The sequence below is a fragment of the Epinephelus moara genome, chromosome 21 (assembly GCF_006386435.1).
Source record: "Epinephelus moara isolate mb chromosome 21, YSFRI_EMoa_1.0, whole genome shotgun sequence".
In the NCBI taxonomy this organism is placed as follows: Eukaryota; Metazoa; Chordata; class Actinopteri; order Perciformes; family Serranidae; genus Epinephelus; species Epinephelus moara.
The window spans coordinates 31,267,196-31,289,335 of NC_065526.1; the positions used below are offsets into that span (position 1 = coordinate 31,267,196).

At 43.6% G+C, this 22,140-nt stretch overlaps 1 protein-coding gene across 2 annotated transcripts; it reads right to left on the minus strand.

The window, feature by feature from the left end:
• Nucleotides 1-877: 877 nt before the first annotated feature.
• Nucleotides 878-22,046, minus strand: chd8 (chromodomain helicase DNA binding protein 8). 2 transcript variants are annotated; one of them, XM_050075022.1, is made up of 39 exons: nucleotides 21,931-22,046; nucleotides 19,738-20,804; nucleotides 19,282-19,602; nucleotides 16,824-16,937; nucleotides 16,202-16,704; nucleotides 15,933-16,044; nucleotides 15,336-15,539; nucleotides 15,064-15,132; nucleotides 14,900-14,955; nucleotides 14,677-14,794; nucleotides 13,690-13,773; nucleotides 13,400-13,537; nucleotides 13,195-13,316; nucleotides 12,659-12,902; nucleotides 12,393-12,569; nucleotides 11,928-12,071; nucleotides 11,713-11,811; nucleotides 11,445-11,604; nucleotides 10,888-11,098; nucleotides 10,555-10,750; nucleotides 10,210-10,380; nucleotides 9,843-10,133; nucleotides 9,471-9,691; nucleotides 9,178-9,380; nucleotides 8,811-8,967; nucleotides 8,618-8,707; nucleotides 8,385-8,488; nucleotides 8,033-8,156; nucleotides 7,700-7,775; nucleotides 7,295-7,566; nucleotides 6,263-6,495; nucleotides 5,401-6,054; nucleotides 5,209-5,315; nucleotides 4,858-5,079; nucleotides 4,527-4,622; nucleotides 4,309-4,422; nucleotides 2,915-3,016; nucleotides 2,715-2,819; nucleotides 878-2,011 (listed from the first exon to the last, which is right to left on the minus strand). In XM_050075022.1, the coding sequence occupies exons 2-39, from the start codon at nucleotides 20,701-20,703 to the stop codon at nucleotides 1,649-1,651; spliced, it is 7,743 nt and encodes a 2,580-aa protein (XP_049930979.1). In that variant the 5' UTR covers nucleotides 20,704-20,804; nucleotides 21,931-22,046; the 3' UTR covers nucleotides 878-1,648. The 2 variants fall into 2 exon arrangements, with proteins under 2 accessions (XP_049930979.1, XP_049930978.1); XM_050075021.1 differs by having other exon boundaries at nucleotides 15,336-15,542.
• Nucleotides 22,047-22,140: the final 94 nt, after the last annotated feature.

Consider the following 22,140-nt stretch of genomic DNA (forward strand, 5'->3'; position numbering starts at 1 on the left):
TATGAGTACAGTAAGGTAAACTCTTAAACCTATATTACCATTTGCAACTGTTTTACACTGCATAAATGAAGTGAGTAAATTGAGTATCAGTGTGACTGCCTGACAAGATTGAGGACAATATAACAGGCACATCAGTCCGTCTTACCTCCACTGTCAGAATTCAGCACAGTTCAGAGGCAGCTGAACCTCCTCTCAGGATGTATAGTGCTCAAACAAAGCCTCATTATACAAGTCCCATTCATGGTTCATCCTTTGGTGGACAGGAATTGATCTTTGTATATTTCTGTCATTCAAGATAATTTTTTTCTCCTGTATCCAATGTGCCTACATTTTCAATGTTGGTAATAAAGCAGTTTTCACATACTCTGAGCTCATTGGGTATCAATTGCACACAAAAAATGTGTGCATCATTTCCACTTAAAACACTTGAGTCCTTAATATATACTAGTCATACTGTCAGAAAGCAAGTGTAGTTTTAAGCTGATTACAGCCAAATAACCCTTTAACATATCTGAGCTACCACATTTCAGAAAGAATTAAAAAAAAAAAGGGATGACATACATAGTTGAGCAGTGGCTATGTAAGGCAGGACATCTGCTCTCTAACTTACCTCTAAATATCTTTATGTAGTACTGTTCCTATCTGGTACTATTAAGTATTTATAGGTCTCAATAATATTGTGTATATATGTGTATAAGGACATTAATAACAAAGTTAATAATGAATGGAAATCATTTCAGCTCCTATGCATTATCAACTGATGTAAATAGGACACCATAATTAAACACTGTGCAGAAATGGGCGGAACTACTCTTGTACACAAACAGTAAACCTCTTTGCTTCTGCTGGATGAAAGTCACAATGATACACATGAACCTGCTTTCACTGTAGATTGCTGTTATTCATTTCACAGATACACTCAGATCATAAAACAAGAATAGTAACTCATTGCTGTCATCTTTGCACCATAGTACACAACTGACCAGCTCTACATTGTACAATACACCCATCCTCCTAGCACTGCTTCAGTAACTAATACGCCACTTTCCCTCTCCCTCCCTCTCAACCCCCACCCCTCCCATAGAGTGAAAACAATAACAGTACATCCACGCACTGGATCCCCTTTTAGTTCACAGACTCGCATGGACACAGGAGATATGACCAAACGAGATTGGGGGATCGTGGGATCTGGATCCAGGCTCTGCTCAGTACACATGTCCAGTTTCATGTAGCGCTAGAGGACCAGCATTGAGGTTATTTGATAAGAAAAGGGTATCTGTACAGCAGGGGTCCCCTTTTGGTCATGGCCAGGAATGTGATGGGAAAGAACAGGATTGGAGGAAGAGGAGGTGAATGACGAGTTGTGAAGTAAGAAAGCTCAGCTTTTTGCCATTTTGTCAGAGGTCAGAGAGGAGGATCAAGGAGAGAAAGATGGACATAATTGTGATGATAAAAAAGAAAACAGATGGGTGCAAACCTGCTCGTTTCATGGAAAAAAAATCCCTATATAAAATAAATGAATAAAAGTAGCAACAAAAACACATTCATCCATGATTTGATACACAATATGGTAAAAATAAATGAGGAATAACATGATTCAATGTTGAGAAGGGGACTAAGTCAGATGTGTTCGGGGAGAGGGGTTCAGTCAATCCTCTGAGCTTGATGAGGAGTCAGAGTCCTTCTGTGCTATGATGACATCGTCCAATAGCGCCTCTTGATCCGAGCTGTCATAGTCACCTTGGGAAAGGCTGTCGCCACCCTCTATTTTAACGTCAAAGTCTGGACTGGTGAGGAAGTGATGGGAGGTCTCCAGGTCCTCCTCGTCCATCATGTAGGCTCCATCTGACACCAGTGTCTCCTCTTCAACTCCGTCCAAGTTGGGGTCTTCAGGGGTGGGCTCTGGAGCGTGGTGATGATGGTGGTGATGGTGATGGCGGCGGCGGCTTTTCTTCGGGATCTCTGAATGCTCGGTCAGCAGTCGGTGGAAGAAGGTCTCGGGCAGAAAGCCCTGTGAGGAGAACAAATATCTTTAGAAACATTGGACAGTCTTATGAAAAAAAAAAAAAAGAAACAGGAGAGGTCAGGATGTGTTTTCACAGCGTCTCCCATCTTTGATGCTGCGGTAACTACAGTTCCGGTCTTAATGAGCCAGATTTACCAATCAGGGAGAAACAGTCTGCATGGAAACACAGTGTCTGTCTTAAAGCAACATCCATTCAGTGCATAATGTAATACAGGCAGCATTTTTTCCTACTTAAGAGAGGTTCAGAAAGCCTCATTTCTAAAAGACATTACACAGTAGAGGTCTTCATGAGTCAATCCAGACCCTAGAACCAAGACACGATCTGAGACCCCTATGAGTTCAGGTTTAGTTTTATTATGGTGAATCGGAACTGGGTTGGGTCCCATACCCTTACCACGGGTCCTGGTCCTGTTTATCATCATATGTAATACCTGATTAGATCCAAGAAGACCCGTGATGAAAGCTGATCATGACAGAAATGTGTAAGCTCTGTGTTTGTGTGTGTAACTTGTGTGATGATTCGGCTGACTTGAGATTCTGAAAAAATATTTTCAAAAATGATCTGGTTCAATCAGATCCCAGAACAAATTTCCCAGATCCATTAGGGTTCGGGTACCTCATTTAAGACCCGTGAAGACCTCTAGTGCACAGCAAAGCCTTATCATAACATAACATCTTGAGTACATACAGAGTTCCGAACAGTTTCAGACCAGTCGGGTGCTACAGCGTTATCAGGATTCTCCTCCAGATATTCCCTCAGATCTTGCAGCATCGGACAGAAAGCAGCTCCAACCTACGGAGGAGAAGCATTTGGATTTTTGTCTGTTAGTTAGAGATAACACAAAGCCAAGAAATCAAGTGTATGATACCAATCGTTGTATGTCTCACCTTCCTTCCTGTCCTCATGTTAATGACTTTGACCTTCTCGCTGCCTGTCAGGGCTTTGTCTGCCCTCCTCCTCCTCTTCCTCTTGCTCCGGTTCACAAGAAGCTGAATGAACAAGACATATTACATAATGAAACAGAAACGTAAGACATTTAGTTTCCTTATGAGCCTGAGAACTTTATGATATGTCTATCGCATTTATTGCAGAATCGCCTGACCATGATTATTTGAGCTGACCTCAAATCATTCAAACCACTGGATTCTGTAATCAAGAGAATTTAGAACCAACATTACCAGTGTGGCAACAAATAGATAGTGTAATATGTGTGTATTCATCTGCTGGGTAAATAAAGTGTCTACCAGAGCACAAGGTTTCGATGTAAGGAAAAAAAAAAGAAAAAGGATCCTGTAGATCTTGCTGCTGTTGAGCAGGTTCTTCGGTTTAAGCTCATATGAGACTGTATTTGTTACTCATGAAACAAGACAGAGACAAAGAGCTGCAAATAACAAGTTTCCCTACGGGTGCATCAGTGTGTTTGACATCTCCAGAGAAGGTTATGGAGTTGACGCTTCTGTCTAGCTTTTCTAATGAGATCATTCACCTAACATCTGGATGAAAACATGGTGTTGTGAGAACAGCTTGAGTCCTTTCAGGAATAGCTCTGTGTGTAGTGTGAGCATAGCGACTGTAGCACCACTCCATGCTGTGTTTCCTTTCTGCCATTCTTTCACATGTTTGAAAGACTGCACACTAGCTTTTGATGTCACATTGGTTCCCACAGTCATGTAACACAGGCCAGCTAAATATGCCAGGGCTGCTTTGGCACAAACATTATGCAGAAGTTCTGAAATGTTGGAAGTGATACAGCAACCCTGTTTTGTATTTAATCATAATTTTAGTATAGATATTTTTAAGGGCATTGATACCAAATGAGAAACAAATAAGTATCTATTCAGTAGTATCACTCCACCTGTCCTTACTTTCTGGCTACAGTCATGAAGCTGGAGCAGGAATGGTTAACAGTGATTTTGTGTTTCCCTGTTGCAAATTAACTTTTGGAAATAAAAACAAGCTTCCTCCTGCATTAATTAACTGGAACCTTGTTCTTGCTACATTAGGTCTGTCTACACAACAGGTTTAGAACAAGTTATTAAAATAAATTATGCTCAGCCGACCGAGAGAGAATTTAATTCAGAAACGGTTTGACGATTGACACTCCTTTGCCAATGACTGCATCCTTTTAATGAGCAGCCATTCAAATAAACTTGACTTAGGTATAGTTGCAAAGCCAAACACAACAGCATTACTGTGTGGCTTAAAATAAACAGAAATACACAATTAATCACAATGATTTGTTGTCAGTTAAACGTCATGATTGTGACAGCTCTAAACTTACCTCTAGCATGTCTCCCTCCACCTCATAATCTGGGTTCTCCTTCAACCAGGTGGGAGGGTCCCTGCGCCGAGGAGTACGCTCCAGTGGATCACCGAGTCCATCTGGGTCTGATAACTAAAAGAGAGAGACAGACAAAAGAGGAAAGTTACCAAACTAAATCCTGATAGTTTTGTTTTTGTGTCTGACCTGTACTGTACATGTAGATCTAATACACGTACCTCTTGGTCCTTGCGCCGCTTGCGGCTACTGCTCTCTCCCCCTGACCCATTGGGCATCAGGGCCTGCTTAGAGAAGGTCAGCTTCAGCCCCTCCTCCTGACAAGGTGACAAAGAGACCTCTGATTTAGCCATGACCTACACATCAGTTACACCATGCAGTCTGTTTTGTGACTTAAACACTGACTGAAATTTACCTTACCCTAAACCTCTCAGATTCCAAAAGGTGAAATGATTTTATTACCAAAAAGCAACATAATCTTAGTTTGGGTATATTTTCAATTGACTGCATACGACTCTAATGACATTATTTCGTCCTCCACTGTTTTATCACCTTAAGGAGCTTGACAGTGAACTCCCCATCTTCTCCATCTTCCCCAGGGCCACCAGGCGTGCTGCTGGGTTTACGGATCACCCTTGTGTAGGCCATCTCGTCTCCCACCAGCTCTGAGCTAGGATTGAGTTGAGCCTCAGGCAGGTAGCGCCGCCCTGAGGGCCACTGACCAGTCAACACCAGCGTACACAAACTGTCCAGACGGTTGATCAACACACGATCCTGAGACAAAGAAGGAGCCCCATGTATTAGTTATTCACAACAATAAACATGTTGTTTATTCCTTTAACAGAAATGCTTTGAAAATGTAATTAAGTTTAGACATACATTTTGTAAATGTACATTAATTACCTTGGGCCAATCCACTCTGAGAGGATCAGGAGGAGGAATGCCATCCTGAGACGTAGTCATAGAGAGTAAACTGTTGTCCTCATCCACGTCACACAGCTTCATGCCCGCTAAAACAAAAATAGGAAAACATTTACATTTTTTTGTGTTTATTCATGCAGCATTCAACATTTTTGTCTTTTACTATCAACTTACCTCTTTCCACCTCTTCCTCACTCTCTCCACTGTCATCACTGCTGCCTGATCGCTCGGATGACGATGAGCCTGAATCAGAATCCGAATCCGAATCTGAGCCTCCCTCTCCCTTCCTTCCCGTTTTCCCGACCCTGCCCCTGCTCCTCTTGAGGCTCCAGCCCTGCCCTCGTGCCTTGCCATCATGGTGACTCAAGGGTGTATTCTGCAGGTCAGCACTGATTTCACCTCCAAGCAACCGCACGTCCTCTTCCCCTACCTCGTCCTTCACACCTGGCATGTCCTGCTCAATCTTCGGCTGGCTGAGGGGCATGATGGGCGGTGCCTGAGGAGGAGGTGGAGGTGGTGGGGCCTGCTGGTTCTGGATGAACTCTTCTCGTGCCTGACTGAAAGTGAACTGTGGGTCTGAGTAGATGGAGAGCTCAGTGCGGCTGACACCATGCAGTGCAGCACCCAGCATCAGCTGACGATCATGTTCTGGAATATTCCACCAAGCTGGCAACTCGGAGCTGGTAGGAGCCAGAGGCAGACGCTCCTCCAGGGATGGGTGGGGCAGGACTCTCTCACGGAGGCGACGCAGGAGGCTTATACGGTAAAGGGTACGGGAAGCACGCTCCTCAGTGATGGGGGCCACAGTTTGGGAAAGCTCTGATGGATCTAAACAGGATTGAGAGAAGAGATATTTACTGTATAGTAAACTGGACTTATCAAAAGACCTGCGTAAATGTAATTTAAGCCAAAGGAAGACTTGAGAGCACATGGTGTTTAACATTGTGAGCCGCCAAAAAAGCAAGCATCCAACGCTTTAACTGCTGCTCAGACAGCTAAGTCGACCTATTCTGACAGCACGTGTTGCAGTAGTTACCTTCACCACGGCCTGGGCGCAGGTGGCAAACTCTCCGGCACATGGCGACAAAAGAGCGGAAGTATCGGCTGAGGCTCTCATCAGTTTTTTTGTCCAGACGAGCAAAGGTACGGAAGCGGTTCCAGTCAAATTCGGGATCTCCTCCCTCAGGAACCCCAAGCTCCTTCTTTATCTTTTCCACACCAAAAGTCGATACCACACGGTAGAAGTCGCATTCTTCCCTGCGTGTCCACCTGGGAGAAAGACAGAGAGGCAAGTGAGGCGAAGAATGACAAGGAAAATATTGAATACTTGTATCCGCCTAAAATAAAATACTAGAACATCCCTAAAGATTATGTTCTTAGTCTTCACTGACACTTGGCATGTTAATTACTTGACTTAATTGTCCAACCTTCCTTTTAAAGTCTTGAACTTAATGCCTCTACATGTGCACAGAGGTTCCTGTTTTTGAAGCCAGTGGTGACCACATCTGAATGAGAGAGTGTAGCTGTGGAGGAGTGAGGGGTGACTGACTGAGAATCAAGGACACTGCTGTGATACTGACTTGTCAATCACAAGGTACCCATGTCCTCATCCCCTGCTTTATTGTCTATTTCACTCTAAATTTGATCATAATTTACAAACTGAACATCATGCTGTGTTGAGTAAGACTTGAAAATAGCGACTGAGACCATAAACTCATTAGGAAACTGTTAACTGAGGTAATAAATCAAATAAGAAGTAGTGTCATTTTCTCTCAGACTTCTTTTCGCAACCAGTGGAGTTGCCCCCTACTGGCCATTAGAAAGAACACGGGTTTAATCCACTTGAGCATTGAGTGTACGTTTCAGACCCAGAGACAACCCCCTTGTACACAGCAATGTGCCAACAAAGGCAGGGAAAAGGAGGACTACTTGGTAATTAATGAATGTGGGAAATTATGTGGCTATAACTTGTCTGTGGAAAACTGAAGTATATGCTAACATATAATCATAATTTTCCTAAGCCACTCGAGTTAATAGGAGAGAAAATAATACTGTAACACTGGTGTACCTCTGCTGGCGCTCCTGCCGTGCAATCTCCTTCAGCTTGCTGGCCTGTTCGCAGCGCCTGCGCCTGCGGTCACCCTTTGCCTCTGCTTCGATCTTCAACTGCTCCTGCCTGTAGCTGCGCTGGTAAGCTGTAATCAGCCGCCGCAACCGCGCTGTGAGTGATGAGCTCGATGGCCAATCACACGCACCACTCTGGCTGGAAAAGCTTTCTGTTATCACTGGCCCCACTTTGTCTTCGACAGAAATCTCATCGTCCACGTTCATGGAGTCAGGCTGGAGGACAAGGTCAAATAAAGACTCATTAAGCTGTTTATAGCTATTGCTTTGTTCCAAAATATTCAACAGGGTCTCAGCAAATTGAGTAGTGCAGACGGAACAACTTCACTCTGATGGCCAGGATTCGTACCTCCTCAAAAAGATCTTTGGCGTGTCTTGATGCAGGCTTGAACTCTGGGTCCTCTGAGTACTTATCATAGTCAGCACTACACAACACAAACAATAAAGCATCATTAGACAGGAAAAGGGCGAGACCTGTCCAACAGAGGGGCACCACTTTCCATTATGTTTTATGTAGTAAAATTTAAGACTCTGACCATTTAAATTCAATTTATGATAAAACTTTGAAACTGACACAAATGTAAAAATGTCAACAAATTACAATGTCCAGTTGACTTGTAAGCCTGCTATAAATCTATAAGCAAATAAGTTGTAACTAGCCCAGTTAGCCAGGATTACTCACTCATCTCCGAGCTCGGCATCACCAGTGTGCTGCTCGGCATCAATGGCCTTGTCATCGGGCCGACCAGCTCTCTCCAGGAAGCAGAGGCAGGGATCAGCACGCATAGTGGTGTACATCTCATAACCTGGTAACAGAGAGAGTCAAAGCTGTTAAATGACAAAAATAAATGCACCACACATTGTGCAATGACAAGTTTCGGATCTGAGGCAACTGCAGCAGCTTGACACGTTCAACAATAGCGGAGAACGTGTCCACCACAAAGCAAAAAACAATTTTGTTTTTAAGCCGTAACAAATCCTCACCCTATTTTCATGATTGTTTTCAGCTGACAGAGAGAGAAAAAAAAACCTACCATGTTTGAATACGCCAGCAAGCAGTGAGCGGTCTGCCTCAGTATCCCACCATCCTGCGGGGACTTCCTGCTGCTCCATCTCAGGCATCCAGATATCAACATCCCTAAAAAAAAATAACAGTAAAATGAAAAAATGCAAGGCATACTGAGTGAAGTGATCGCGGTGACCTTGAGTAACTGAGCCTGTGTTCTATCTGCATTTGGTTTACTGTACAAACGTCAGTATTTGATACCTGATGTCCGCCCCTTTCAGAACAGATTCGGCATGTTCACCAATCACCTCCTGTTTCAGGTAGTAGAGCATTCGCACCCTCAGCAACACCCTGAAGGAGAGGAGAGGTTTCAGTGTTTGAAAATAGATGACAATGCTTTCACATGTACACGCACATACAAACACAAACACAAAGCTGACTGGGCTTCACTGACTTGTTGCACTGGTGCTTGAGGTGTTTGCGGTAGCTGTCGTCCAGAAGCAGGGTGTCAGGGTTGTACTTGCGGATCCACTCTACCTTCTGAACATCAAATGTGCTTTGGGCCTTTACTCTCTTACCCTTTCTGCCTCTTGGAACAGGGATAGACAGGCCTAGGCAGAGAAAAAAATATGGTGTTAATCTCAAACATTTTGACAGATAACAAAGAAAGGTCACCAGCACTGACTATATGAGAAAGGTAATGGATTAAGTTGGAATGTGGTTCTTCGCTAACAAATACACTAATCCTTCCTCTTTTTCAGTTTGAAAAGTTAACATCCCCATTTAAAAATATCTTAAGTGACTCTGTGTGTAGCTCCTACCAGAGTGGTTAAGTAGTGTTTGAGGTTCACGCCCATTCTCAGGCGGTGTGATGAGCTCCCAGATGAAACTCTTGATGTTCTCATCCCCACGATAGTGGAGCAGACAAAAGACCAGGATGACACGGCAGATGGTCTCCACGTCACGTTCACTAAGACGACGCTTACATCTTGCATGGGATAAGATGTCCCGCCAGCGACCCCAACTAGAGAAGAAGAAAACAGGTACTAGAGTAACAAAAAGATACAAGAGTAAAGTGTATACACTGAGAAACTGAGCAGCAAAGTCTTTGTACCCATAGACAAGCAGGTGTTTCTCCACCCGGAAACAGTCAGTGCGGCCGTAACCCCCTCCACTGTGGCGGTCAGAGCGCCGGGAGGCACGCGACTGTCTGGAATTGGCAGGTGGATACTCATCATCGCTGTCTAGATCAGACAGATCTCCACCTTCACCTCGTAAACTGGAGAACTGACGGGTCTGCTTGCGGACTCTGGGAGTGTCGATCACAAGGGTGTTCTGCGGGGTGAAGAAGTAACCTTTAGTCACATATTACTCCAAACAATATATAAACATTCAATATATGAACCCATACAATCTACAGTATTTAAGATGCAATCTACATTTTAAGATCTAGAAGATCTACACTAAAAAAATATTTTGCACTTACCTTTCTGTTCATGGAGTCCATGTCTATGTCAGCTTTCTTGGCCCATTTCTGCCAGAATTCAGGGTCATCAAGGGCAATGTCATTGCGGTTCTCAGAGGCAACAAAGCTGGCCTTGGAGAATGTGGAGCCCTTGCCCTCGCTCTCAATGGTGATGGTAGTGGCTCTTCGTTGAAGGATCTGGTCAATGTCCTCCTCGCAGAAGCGACTTCCTTCATCGTTCTCATCCATGATGGCAGCGTAGGCACCCTTCCTCAGCAGGTCCTCAATCTCCTTCTTGGAGAACTGCTGGATCTGCATAAGAAAATGTATTAACTGACCATCCCAAAAATGAACTGGCAGTTTGAGTTAATGAACGCTAAGTTCTCACCCCGTTGACGTTGCTTTCTTTGTTGCCACTCATGCTCTGCAGGACAGCACGGTCCAGGCCAAGCTTAAGGCTTGCTTTATCCAGCATCTCCCTCTCATACGAGTTCCTAGTAATCAGACGGTAGACCTTTACCGCCTTAGACTGGCCAATACGATGACACCGTGCTTGGGCCTGATATAAGAAAAAAAAGAAGGGTCAAAAGAGCATCATATGCAGCTGCAGACATAAAAAATGAGAATGAGTCCAACAAAATGTCAAAACATACAGTAAAAGAGCAAACAAAGAATAAATGTAAAGATGGTTTGTTGTTCTTGCAATCTTGTTCTTAGCAGCACAATCTCGTACCTGCAGGTCATTCTGAGGGTTCCAGTCAGAGTCAAATATGACACAAGTGTCCGCAGCAGTGAGGTTAATACCCAGGCCACCAGCACGGGTACACAGCAGGAAGACAAAGCGGTCAGAGTCGGGCTTGCTGAAGCGATCGATAGCAGCTTGTCGTAAGTTCCCACGCACTCTGCCATCAATTCGCTCATAAAGGTATCTGTAAAAAATAAGTGAACATCCTCTACATTAACACATTATATAAGTCATCATTACACTTTCAACGGTTGTGGCAATATTTATTAACTTAAAAAAACAAAAAATTGGTTGCATTAAAATAAACCTTGGCTCTCTTACCTCTTGTTGATGAGGTAGTCCTCCAGAATGTCTAAGCAGCGCACCATCTGGGAGAAGATGAGCACTTTGTGGCCACCAGCCTTGAGGCGAGGCAGCAGTTTGTCCAGTAGCACCAGCTTGCCGGCTGACCGAATCAGGGCCTGCAAATGGAAGTCGGGAGCCATGGGGTCATACACCTCCCGCAATTCCGCTACAATCTTCTCTTCCGCGCCTGGACAAAGGAGAAGGCAGAGGCACAATTGTATTATGCTACAAAGCTATGCAAAATTTTTACAAGCAAATGCAGCTCAGACTGTATCATCTGCACGCAGCTATGGACAATCGTTCCACCTCTGATTTAATATCAGCTCACTCCAAAATGGCACCAAATAAATACGTACTACAATGACAAGTGTATTTCACCCAAGTAAAGTTTATACTATTAGGAATTGCCCTTAAAATTATTCTATGGACATAATGACACAATTCAGGTCAGTCATTATTATAAATAGACAATTCTGTCCCTTAATATAACAGAAAGCTGTCCAGTACAAAGACCTAATACTGAGATGCAATACCATTGATGAGGTAGGGGTGGTTGCAGCACTTGCGTAGCTCCATCATAGTGTTGAGCAGGTTGGGGACATTGCTGTTACTGTTTGCCCCTAAACTAAGGAAACTGAAGTTCCTCTCCAGGATGGCCCGGTAGTACTTCTTCTGGACATCCGTCAACTCAACCTGAGAGAAAACACAGTCAAAGAAACAAATTGTTGCCTTATTTGTGTCATTCAGATCTTCAAACACAACCCAAAGTACATAAATTGAATGTGCACTATTTTGACTAACCTCAATGATGGTCTCTTGTTTGGGTGCCAAGTTCTTCTCAACATCCTCCTTGAGCCTTCGTAACATCATAGGTTTCAAGATGGCCTGCAGCTTCTGAACCTGTGGACCCAAGGGAAAAAAAAGATTTGCTTATTGGTAGCTATATAATACAAGTAAAATGTGCAGATGCACAAGATGAAGATCTTTGTGAACGAACATGAGTGTCTATTTCACACCTGTTCCTCTGTTTTGAGGTCTCCAAAGTCTCTGAGGAATTCAGTCTCAGAAGGGAACTGAGCAGGCTCCAGGAAATGAAGCAGACTGAAAAGTTCCTCCACAGTGTTCTGGAGAGGAGTGCCGGTCAACAACACCTTGTGTTCCTGGGAGAAACCATGAAACACAAATACAAGATTGAGAAGGACAGAGGGAGGAGATGCAGTGGAGGAAGAAGTGGGAGGTAGGACCAAATATTCATCAGACAGAGAGAGAATGAAAAAACGTATGAAAGCAGTGGGCAATACACAAGAAACAGGAGAAAGAAGCAGGAAATAAGATGGAAGAGGAAAAAGAACACAACAGACGAGGAAAAGGTTCAAATTACGACCTAAAATCTTAATCTAATTCAAACTGTATGCATTTCTTAAATGCAACAACTAAACGACCAGCATCCTATTCCAAAATCCACACTTGGATCCACTCACCAGATCCAGCATCTTCAAGCTGTCCAACAGCTTGCAGTTGCGATTCTTAAGACGGTGAGCCTCATCAATGATCACACAACGCCAGGAAATCTCCCTCAGCTCTGGGCAGTCAGATAACACCATCTCAAAGGTTGTGATGAGGGCGTCAAACTTGTACGCACCTGGGATCAAGTGCTCCTGTAGACAGAGTGACAACTTTCATTAGACATGTTTAATATCAGTAGAATTATCAACAATCAATCAACAACCATAATCAATAACTCCACCTTGTCATCCTTGCAGTACATCTCATACTGCTGGATCATCTGTCGGCTGGCCAGGCTGCCATGGTAGACGATTGCGTTCATGTTGGTCCATGTGGAGAACTCCCTCTCCCAGTTAGTGATGGTGGAGAGGGGAGCAATGACAAGGAAAGGGCCTTGGATGCCAGCAGCGTACACCTCAGACAACAGCGCGATAGACTGGATGGTCTTCCCCAGACCCATCTCATCTGCCAGGATACAGTTCTGCCTGAAGGACAGGAAGCAGAGTTATTAGTGAAGCCTTGGGAGAAGCAATCAATAGGCAATATTCCAAACAGACAAACAATTTCCAGATTATAGACAGCACTATGCCTCCTTCATGTTGTCCTTTTATGTTATGCTCTACTACAATCCTAATTCTAAAGTTGCTACTAATTGTGCTACTAATTTAATTACAGCACCTCACCCAATAAACTAATCCAGTTTGAATGTGGCCTTAAAATGCACTTGGCTACAGGTGACCAGGGAGTGTAGTGTGTGTGCTTGTGTGTGATAAATACCTGTTGTACCAGTTGAAGAGCAGCCAGTTGACTCCTTCCAGCTGGTACTCTCTGAGTGTGTTGCCATTCTTGTACTCTCTGGTCTCCTCCAACTTCTTCCATGAACTGGCAGACGGCCGTGGCTGAGAAAAGACAATGAAAAAATGCATGAAAAAAAGAGGAGGTTATGAAACTGCTCCTGGCCATCATCCACTTGACTGCTCACCGTTCTCTTTAGGCGAGGTTGTCGGTTTTGGATTTTGCTAAATTCTTCGACCTTGCCCTCGTCTACGTCCTCTTTCAGTTCCCAAGTGGCGTCTTCATAAGGCAGAGAGCACCACTTGACCAAGTAGTAGATAACAGGCTAGAGAGAAAAGAGTAAAAGCAAGTATTTAACTATTGCAAACATGCTACTTCACAAAAAATGAGTCATATTTCTGAAAGAAAAAACAAAAAAAAACAAAAAACAGCACAGCTCTTTTGTCCAGTTTCAAAAGTGATTTCTTCTTCTCTCACCTCGCCATTGTCCTTGTCCACACTGTGGGAAACATCCAGGATCCTGTCCACCTCTACATAGTCTGGATTAAAAGGCTCTTCATCCTGAACAAACCCACAGGGTCAGAGGCAGTAGAAATATGTACAACTATGTGGGGTGTAACGTTACGTATATTCTTCCTGAACCATTCAGTACAGGATGTTTGGTTCATGAAACACAAACTTGGTTCGCCATGTGACCCAAACGGTCAAAATAGTCTATTTATGTGTACTACTTGACACACTAGTACACAAACTAGCACACTAGTTTCTGTCCATCAGCTGTGGCATGCTAGTTGGCTTAGCCTTGTTAGCCAGGTTAGTCAAGCTCAACAGGGAATGATTTGTATCTAAATGTATGCCAACAACGTTCAACTGAGGTTGGGTATATCTGTGGATACAAACATTTCATTTACAATGGCGTCACCCGAATGTGTCACTTAGCAGAATAGGACAAAAACAGACTGGAAAGTAAGTCCTTCTCCCCACAACGTTATGGCAGCCTCACGCTACAGATTCAGACTGTGCCAAAAGCAATAAGTGGTGCTATAGTGTGTTTTTTGCTACATATATGTGACCACACTTGCACATACTGTAACTAACTTTGTAGAAAATACTGACATACAGCATATGGTCAAAGTGCTTGAGCCCTGCTATGATGTGCCTTCACTTGAGCATTTTATTCAGTCCGTTATGGCTGCTTTGTATAAACGTACATAAGCTTAAGGTCAGGAATTATCAAAAGGTCAGAGTTTTATGATTACAAATTACATTTATATTACATTACTGACACTTTTGTTATTTATTTTTGTTTACTGACAATATGGCAGATTTATGGCCAATGAGCCACTGCTGAACGGTTACATACTGAACCATGAATTTTGCATACCACAACACCCCTAACAGTTTTAGTTAGGCAGCTGAACTACATCCTAAAATAAGAGGTTTCAGGATCTGCTCTCCTCTTACCTCCTGAAAGATGTGCCTCATCTGGGCGTGCTTGGTCTTGAACCTCTTGATCTTTTGATGGATCCTCTTATCTTTCTCCAGCTGCTCCAAACTGGCCCACTCACAGTGTAAATATGAACTGAGAACAAGAGAGAGTCAAGTCTTACTTATTTAGATATCTCCCCAAGAGACAGAAATTGTCAGTGTCAAGGCCAAACTTATTCACTGACAAACTGAAACTTACTAGTTCTTGTATTTTACAAAGAATTCCTCAACATTGGTATACTGGCCCGGAGACACCTTGAAGACAAGAACAGATTTATTTTCATTTGAGTCTCAAAATTAGATTAAACTGAATTGATTTAAAAATTGTGTTAGAATGAATTAATTTTAAAAAAACAAACATACTTCTTTCTTGGTTAGCCTCAAAGACAGAACTTTGTCTACAATAGCAGCGTCTTCCTCACTTGGGTTTTCCTGAAAACAAAGTAATACACTTTAGAGTGTCGACCTTCACACCTTCAATCCTCTTAATATTGGAATCCGACATTACAAAATGCAATTACGCATCACGTATAAATCAACAAACCCTCCCCAATTCAACCAGCATCCATCTCTTTAGACAATCCTTTCAATTTCACCAACAACAAAAAAACCTTTCACAATATTTCAACACTCACCACAAAGAACTGCATGCTGGGCTGTCCGTCAACATCCAGCTCCAATTCCTGTTTTAGCTGCGCTGCTGTCCCGCCACTGATGGAGGCCACAGCTGCTGCGGTTGTAGTAACATCTACATCTTCCTGTTCATCCTCATCGTCCGTGATCTTGATGTCCAGGTCCTCTGTGTACTTCTTCCTCTTCACCACACGATTGGAGCGTCTCTTCTGGTCAGAAGACATAAATGTAAGTTCAGTGTGTTTTTAAAAAGTCAAGTAACATTTTTAAGCAAATGAAAACAGAAATCCACACAGAGACATGATTATACAGAAGTATGCTTTGCATATTGTGTCAGTAGTCTGCCCCAGCTAAAACAGGTTTCACTCCAAATCAGGCATTTGAGACGATATCATTCTTTAGAGCATGCACAATGTTTACAATTACAGTCACTTTTGAATTTTGGCAGTCTCCCTCAAAAGCCACCGAAGTACTCTGTGCAAGCCAGGTACCACAAAATGTAGGTTCCTCAGGTCAGTTTTACGTTACGTGACCATAAATCCAATCTAATGTCAAAAAGTGCACTGATCTTATTTATGTGACCATGCATGTGTTTGTACCATAATCATGTCATCGTCCAGTGCAGCAGGTGAGGCAGGGCTCAACTCCCCATCAGAGTGGTCTGAAGATGCATTTCTCTTTCTTTTCTTAGCTCCCACTAGAGTAATAGTGCTGTTGGAAGGTGGAGGGAGAGAGGAAAGACAAAGACAGAATGAAGTAGCACCAACAGAAGGTAATGAATATTGTTGTTGTCTACAAGACTATACTTCCAACATACAGAGATAAGTTGCATTCAAATGATTCCATCCCTCTTATACATGTAACTCACTTTGTCTTAGTCTTGCTTTTGCTCTTGTTCCCAGCCCCAGGTATTACTGTGCCTCCAGCTACTCCAGTTGTTCCTCCTGGTGTCTTCACTTTGCCCTTTTTGTCAGCCCCTCCAGTGGTTTTGGGTGTCGTTGCTCCAGCTATGGGGCTTTTCTTCTTGCTTCCTCCTCCGCTGGTCTTTTTCTTAGCAGCAGACACCACAGTCACAGTGCCCCCCAATTCTGGGGAGGTCTGTGTGGCTGGAAGTTCATCCTGGTTCAGGACTCTAGGCAGGTTCTTCTCACCACGTGCCTTAGCCCGAGCTATAGCTTCAGCCACAATACGGTTTGCTTTCTCCTGCTTGCAGAGGATCTCCACGCGTCGCACAGAGGCAGGCTCACCAGGGGCCTTGGTGATGCGGATAGCCTGGGACGGAGTGGTGGTTGTGGTGGAGGGGCCTGCAGTCGACGTGTTGATGACCTTCACCACAGAGACTGTGCCACCAGCCGAGGATGCTGAGCTTGTCTGTGTAAAGGAGAACGTTTGAGAGTGAAGAAAACTTCCTGCCACACAGAAACCTTTCTCCACTCTATATAACAGTACTCATGCATAAAAAAATAAGGAAATGTCATCTTGGGGTCTACCTGTGGCTGCAGAAGCATTTTGAGTGGCACCGCAACTCTCTGTCCTCCTTGGCCCTGTGAGATTTGCAACACCTGTGGACTGCCAGTATTGCCAGCTCCAGAGACGAGCTGGTACTGCAAGAGTGAAAGGACAGAGATGTCAAGTCACAGTCACCCTCAAAAATGACCAAGAAGTAGAATGCAAAAGCTAAAAAATCCTGTGTCAGGTCAGATGTGACACATAAAACAGTTACTGTATATGATCTGAGAGAATTGGCAGGATTTTAAAGAACACTCAGAAATTTTTTGAAATTTGTTTGTTATCAACAGTCAGATAAGAGCAATATCAATTTCAACTTTGTACTCAATTAGAGATATTGGTCCGGGGTGTTTTCAGGCCAGACAGTTTAGCAGTTGTGAAAGATACCTATGACAGAGCTAAGCTAATGGTTTCCTTCAGCTTCTTAACTCTGTGCTAAGCTAGGCTAAACACGTCCTGAGGGGTGTACTACGAAGAGAAACTAGTGGGTTAGCAAGGTAGGTCTTCCGCATTATGAAAATGGCTCTGTCTTAACCTGGCTAAATCGCCATGGTAGCTTATGCTGTAGACCTAACCTGGTCCGGACCAGGATGTGTTCAGAGTTTTGGATTAAAATTAGCTAAAAGGTGCGCTTCACTGATAAACTCCTTTGGAAATAACGTCACTCTACAGTCAACAGTCAATCTATGAACGATACAGATCCTCAGCTGGAGAATACATTTGATATGCAAACTTGTTGAGCAGTAATGTTACATTAGTAAAGCCACTGAATGAAGCCGTGCAATTATAGTAACACAGTGCATTTTTAAAATGGTATATTACAGCTGTTAGAAAACTGATTAGAAAATTGATTAGTCAATTGATATTTATCACAGATAATATTCAATAAATAAAACTAAATTGATTTCAATGTCTCCATTATGTGACAGTGTCAAACGTGAAGGCAGTTCTTGAGTATAGGGTTTGAATCTGCTGCATCAAGTTTAGAGTCTAAGAGCTGTAGAATGTGCTGCTGTCAAGTTAGAAATAAATGGTAGGCGTTTAGAGTGCACTGAGTGGTAAAATAAATATATTACCTTACGAATTTACAATTAGTAATTTCTGCCAGCATTCATCTCTTGCCAGCAACAGTGTGGCTTTTTGCTGTAATCATTTATTCATATTACATTGCATGCTATAGAATAGAATCAAAAGACACACCTAACGCCCCCTTTTATGGGAACGTGCACAGAGCCTAAAGAGGAAAGCCTAGATGAACGAAGACAGTTGATATCCACCTTCACCTTCCACCACTTATTCTGACAGTGACTTTAGGCTTTGATGAGCCAGCTCATACAAAGAAATCCTGGCTATGTTGAACTTGCTTTGCAGTCCAGCCCTCAGGACCAATGCATGTTATAAATACACAAATATGAAACTGGTGTTAATCCTTTCATATCAAAAGACACTTCACCTAATGTTGCCATGGTGCTTTAAGGTGGGTGCAAATACAGCCATAACAGCATAAAGCCACAATAAACTAAACAGAAACATACTTCAAATGTATATCGTTACCATTTATGATGTTATGATCATTTAGAAACTTCATTATGATTAACGGTTATGTGGAACTATAAAGAGCCACATTGGTGATTCTTAACATGAAACCACTCACTCGTACGTAACAAATAAATCTATAAAATTTCTACCATTGTCTTTATCTCCAAATTTTCCTAGAACCCACTACATCAGATATTCACTGGCTACAGTTAACTAATACATTCAATACAATTAACGTCCTTATATGGCAAATAAAATCAACTAGCATTAACATTAACTGCATTAGATAGTAGTTAGCAGAGCCAATGAGGGAATGTTCATCATTTGGACTGATCCGTCCCAGCTACACCAAAGTAGCCATTGATGTGGTATTGTGATACTGTACTGTAACAGCACATGCAATATTAAGTTTGCTTGTCTAAAACCAACTATTTCAGTCCAATACAGATGTTAGCAAGATAAATAAAATATTAGTCACAAAGAATCACATTTATTGTGGAAGCTGGGGGCATTTTGCTGGGCAGCCACATGTCAACAGGGGTCAGATTTTAGAATACATCACTTGAAATAACTGACTACTGGGGAATGGTTGAAAAATTGACTGTAAGCAGACAAATGTCGATATCAAGTGTACTGGGAATAATTTTTGGGTCTGTTTTTTCAGTGAAATTCAAGACCTCCAACACCCACTTTCAACTGCATCAATAAAAAAAAACTAGCAGCTTGCATGAAGACAGAACTTCACACTGTCACATTAGAGAACATCAGAGCTCAGAGTAGTTTGTCACAAACAAGAGAAGAGGAAAAACAAGAGCCAAAAGAACGTACATCCACCTTAGAAAAACACTACTATGATTAAACAAACAAATACTGCCAAACTCTAAAACACTTCTTTCTCACCTTAATACCTCCTTGTTGGTTCGGCTGCTGCTGCACCTGCAGCTGAATTGTGAGGACTTTGGGCTGCCCTCCAGCCTGGCCTGCAGCCCGAGCCTGGGTCAGGGCTGCTAGCTGGCTTCCCTGAAGCACCAGTTTGCCTCCAGGAAGCTGCCCCAGCACTAGTCTAGCTGGGGCCTGCTGCTGCTGCTGCTGCTGCCCCCCTTGGGCTGTCTGAACCTGCTGGACTTGTGTGACCTGCTGCTGGGCTTGACCCGCTGGCGCAGCAGAGCCAGCCTGGGAGGGCTGCTGGAGAACCAGGGTGATCCGCTTTGCTTCGCCACCCTAGAGTCAGATACAAAGAATGAGACTCATTATGAAAAGACTGACCTAAAAATATAGCTGGTAAACCTGAGCAATGATCCTGATGGCAAACCCTCCTTGTGGTTTGCCTGCCATAGCAGAGGAGATAATTCTTACCTGAGTTTGGGCCTGCATGGCTGGCTGGAGCTGCACCTGACCTTGGGTCTGGACTTGGATCTGAGCAGCTTGAGCCTGGGGCTGGACTTGGACTTGAGTCTGCCCTTGAGCCATCTGTGCTTGGGCAGGAATCTGCACCTGGACCGTCTGGCCTTGCGTCTGCTGCACCTGCTGGGGCACGGAGGTCAGCAGCATCTGTTTCACTGGCCCATTGGGAGACTGCAGCAGCCTCTGCACCCCTGCAGCACCCACCTTGACTTGGGCTTGCCCTGGGCTTGCCTGATTCAAGACTGTTCCCCCCTGCAGTATGGACATGCCAGGTTTAAGAGGAGTGCCAGACAACACACGGATTACCTTTCCACTGGTCTGGCCTGTGGCTCCTGATACAGTCTGCAGCACCTGGGCTTGACCCTGGGGACCTTTGAGAATGACAATTTTGCCACCAGCCTGCTGTGTGATGGCAGCTAACTGCTGTGGAGTTATCTGGTGAGTTATCTGTGTGAGCTGTTGCTGTGTGGTGGCGGTGGTGGTGACTGGGGAGCTGGAAACAGTCAGAGGTGAGCTCAGCAGGACAGTGCTACTGGTGGCCACGCTGGTGCTGCTGACAATGGGTATGGTGGTCTGGGCCTGGATCTGAGGTACAGTGTCAACCGGGACAGGAGCAGGTACTGGGGCTACAGCAGGAGCTGCAGCTATGGAAACAGTCTGAGCAGTCGCCACCGGCACTGACTGCTGTGTGGGGACTTGAACGGGAGCAGGGTCCGGGATGGTGGGAGCTGCTACAGATACACCAAGGCCTGTGTTGACTGTGAGTTCAGGCTCAGTTGGTGGGTCCACTTGGCCCAACGCCAGCTTAAGGGCCTCCTCCACAGGGTCTGAGGAGCCCTGAGAGAAGGAATCATCCGGGAGGGCATCCAGGTTAAACAGGGGTGTGTCCTCAAAGAGGTCCATGATGGGGTCTGCCATCTTGCCCACTCCACACAGGGAGACGGGCACAACGTTAAGAAGACTCCGAGTTGGAAGCTAAATAATCACAGTCCAGTTCTTCACAACTTTGAAGAAAAGAGCTGGGAAAGGAGGAGAGACACTGGTGTCAATGAAGCACAAATGGATGACTTTGAAGTTATTTAAACAAATGCTATACTGATGATTATAAAGCTCAAATCTGTTTACAACAGCTGAAATTTGATGTGCCTCATATGATGGTTGCCACATGTATGTTTAAGCATACAAAGAAAAAAAGTTTGGCAAATGTGGCCCTATATGGCAAATGACAATCCTGTAACTTCTGGTCCTTGGTTGCTTTTCAGCTGCAGTTTTTGTTTCTTGATGCCTATCATTCAACACACATTAAGGTTTGGTTGCTAACACACATAAAGAACTCAATGTTTACTAAATCAAATACAACTTTCATAGGAACACACTTACCTTTATCTCCTCAGAGCTGTGACTAAAATAATCAAGTTTACTATACTGTGAGTTTAGTGCAATACACCACTAATTCATTTAATAATTATTTAGTTAAAATATAAAATAATGACATATAACACCCAGTAAACAAATTACTTTCATTGACTTGTAAAAAAAAATACTGTTTTTTAAAATAACATCCAACTCGTGGTCACCTTGTCCAGAAACCGGTTTCAATGTGGTATCAAAGGATAAAACAAGCAAATGTAGACAGTTTCAATCGTAATTTACAAAGTTACGCTACCCAGGAAACATTGTACGAATGAAAATAGTTGGTAGTGAAGTAAGACGAGGAGGGTACTGATGCTGGAGAGGTAGGATGCTTTCCTCTCCGGTCGTATTGCAGTCTTTCTTACAAAACCGTCGGCTAGCATTAGCTTGTACCGCGACCAAGATGTGCCTATTACAAAAGCGTGCGTGGCACCGAAAACATACTCAGGCTTACTAAACATGATGTATTGTATGTTTCCAACCGTTTCCTCGCTTCTCGGTCATTTACTACCAACCATTCAGTCTACCGGACTCCTTCAATCTCATCAACAAACCGGACCAAACCAAAGCAACGTGCCACAATAACCATTGCCCGTCAACGTTCAGACACAGGTTAGGCCGCAATACTGTTTCGGTTGGTCTGCGTCTATTTTTCGGCAAAAATACATGAAAATAACCATCATATCCACTGCCCTAACTCTCACTGTAATAATTTCGGGGTGCTAAATTTACCTTTGCATCGACACACATGGCTTTCTCCGTCTCACAACACTGTACGATTACAGGAAACGGCCAGGGAAGAGCAGGAACTAACATTCTTGCCAGAGAAAGCGTAGAGCGCGTGCCCCTCGAATGCTATCAAAACGTGATTGGTCCGTTTTCTCCCGAGCCGGCAGCATACGGCTATTTCATTGGCTCGACGAGCTATCCGTCATATATACG

What these genes read in the sequence shown, in the direction of transcription:
- chd8 (XM_050075021.1), bottom strand. Translation starts at nt 20,703, where the DNA reads ATGGCAGACCCCATCATGGACCTCTTTGAGGACACACCCCTGTTTAAC. An exon ending in CCACCCCTACCTCATCAATG is followed by an intron (nt 11,099 to 11,444) that starts GTATTGCATCTC and finishes TCCTTTGTCCAG; the next exon opens with GCGCGGAAGAGAAGATTGTA. An exon ending in CGGCAGGAGCGCCAGCAGAG is followed by an intron (nt 6,496 to 7,294) that starts GTACACCAGTGT and finishes TCTTTCTCCCAG; the next exon opens with GTGGACACGCAGGGAAGAAT.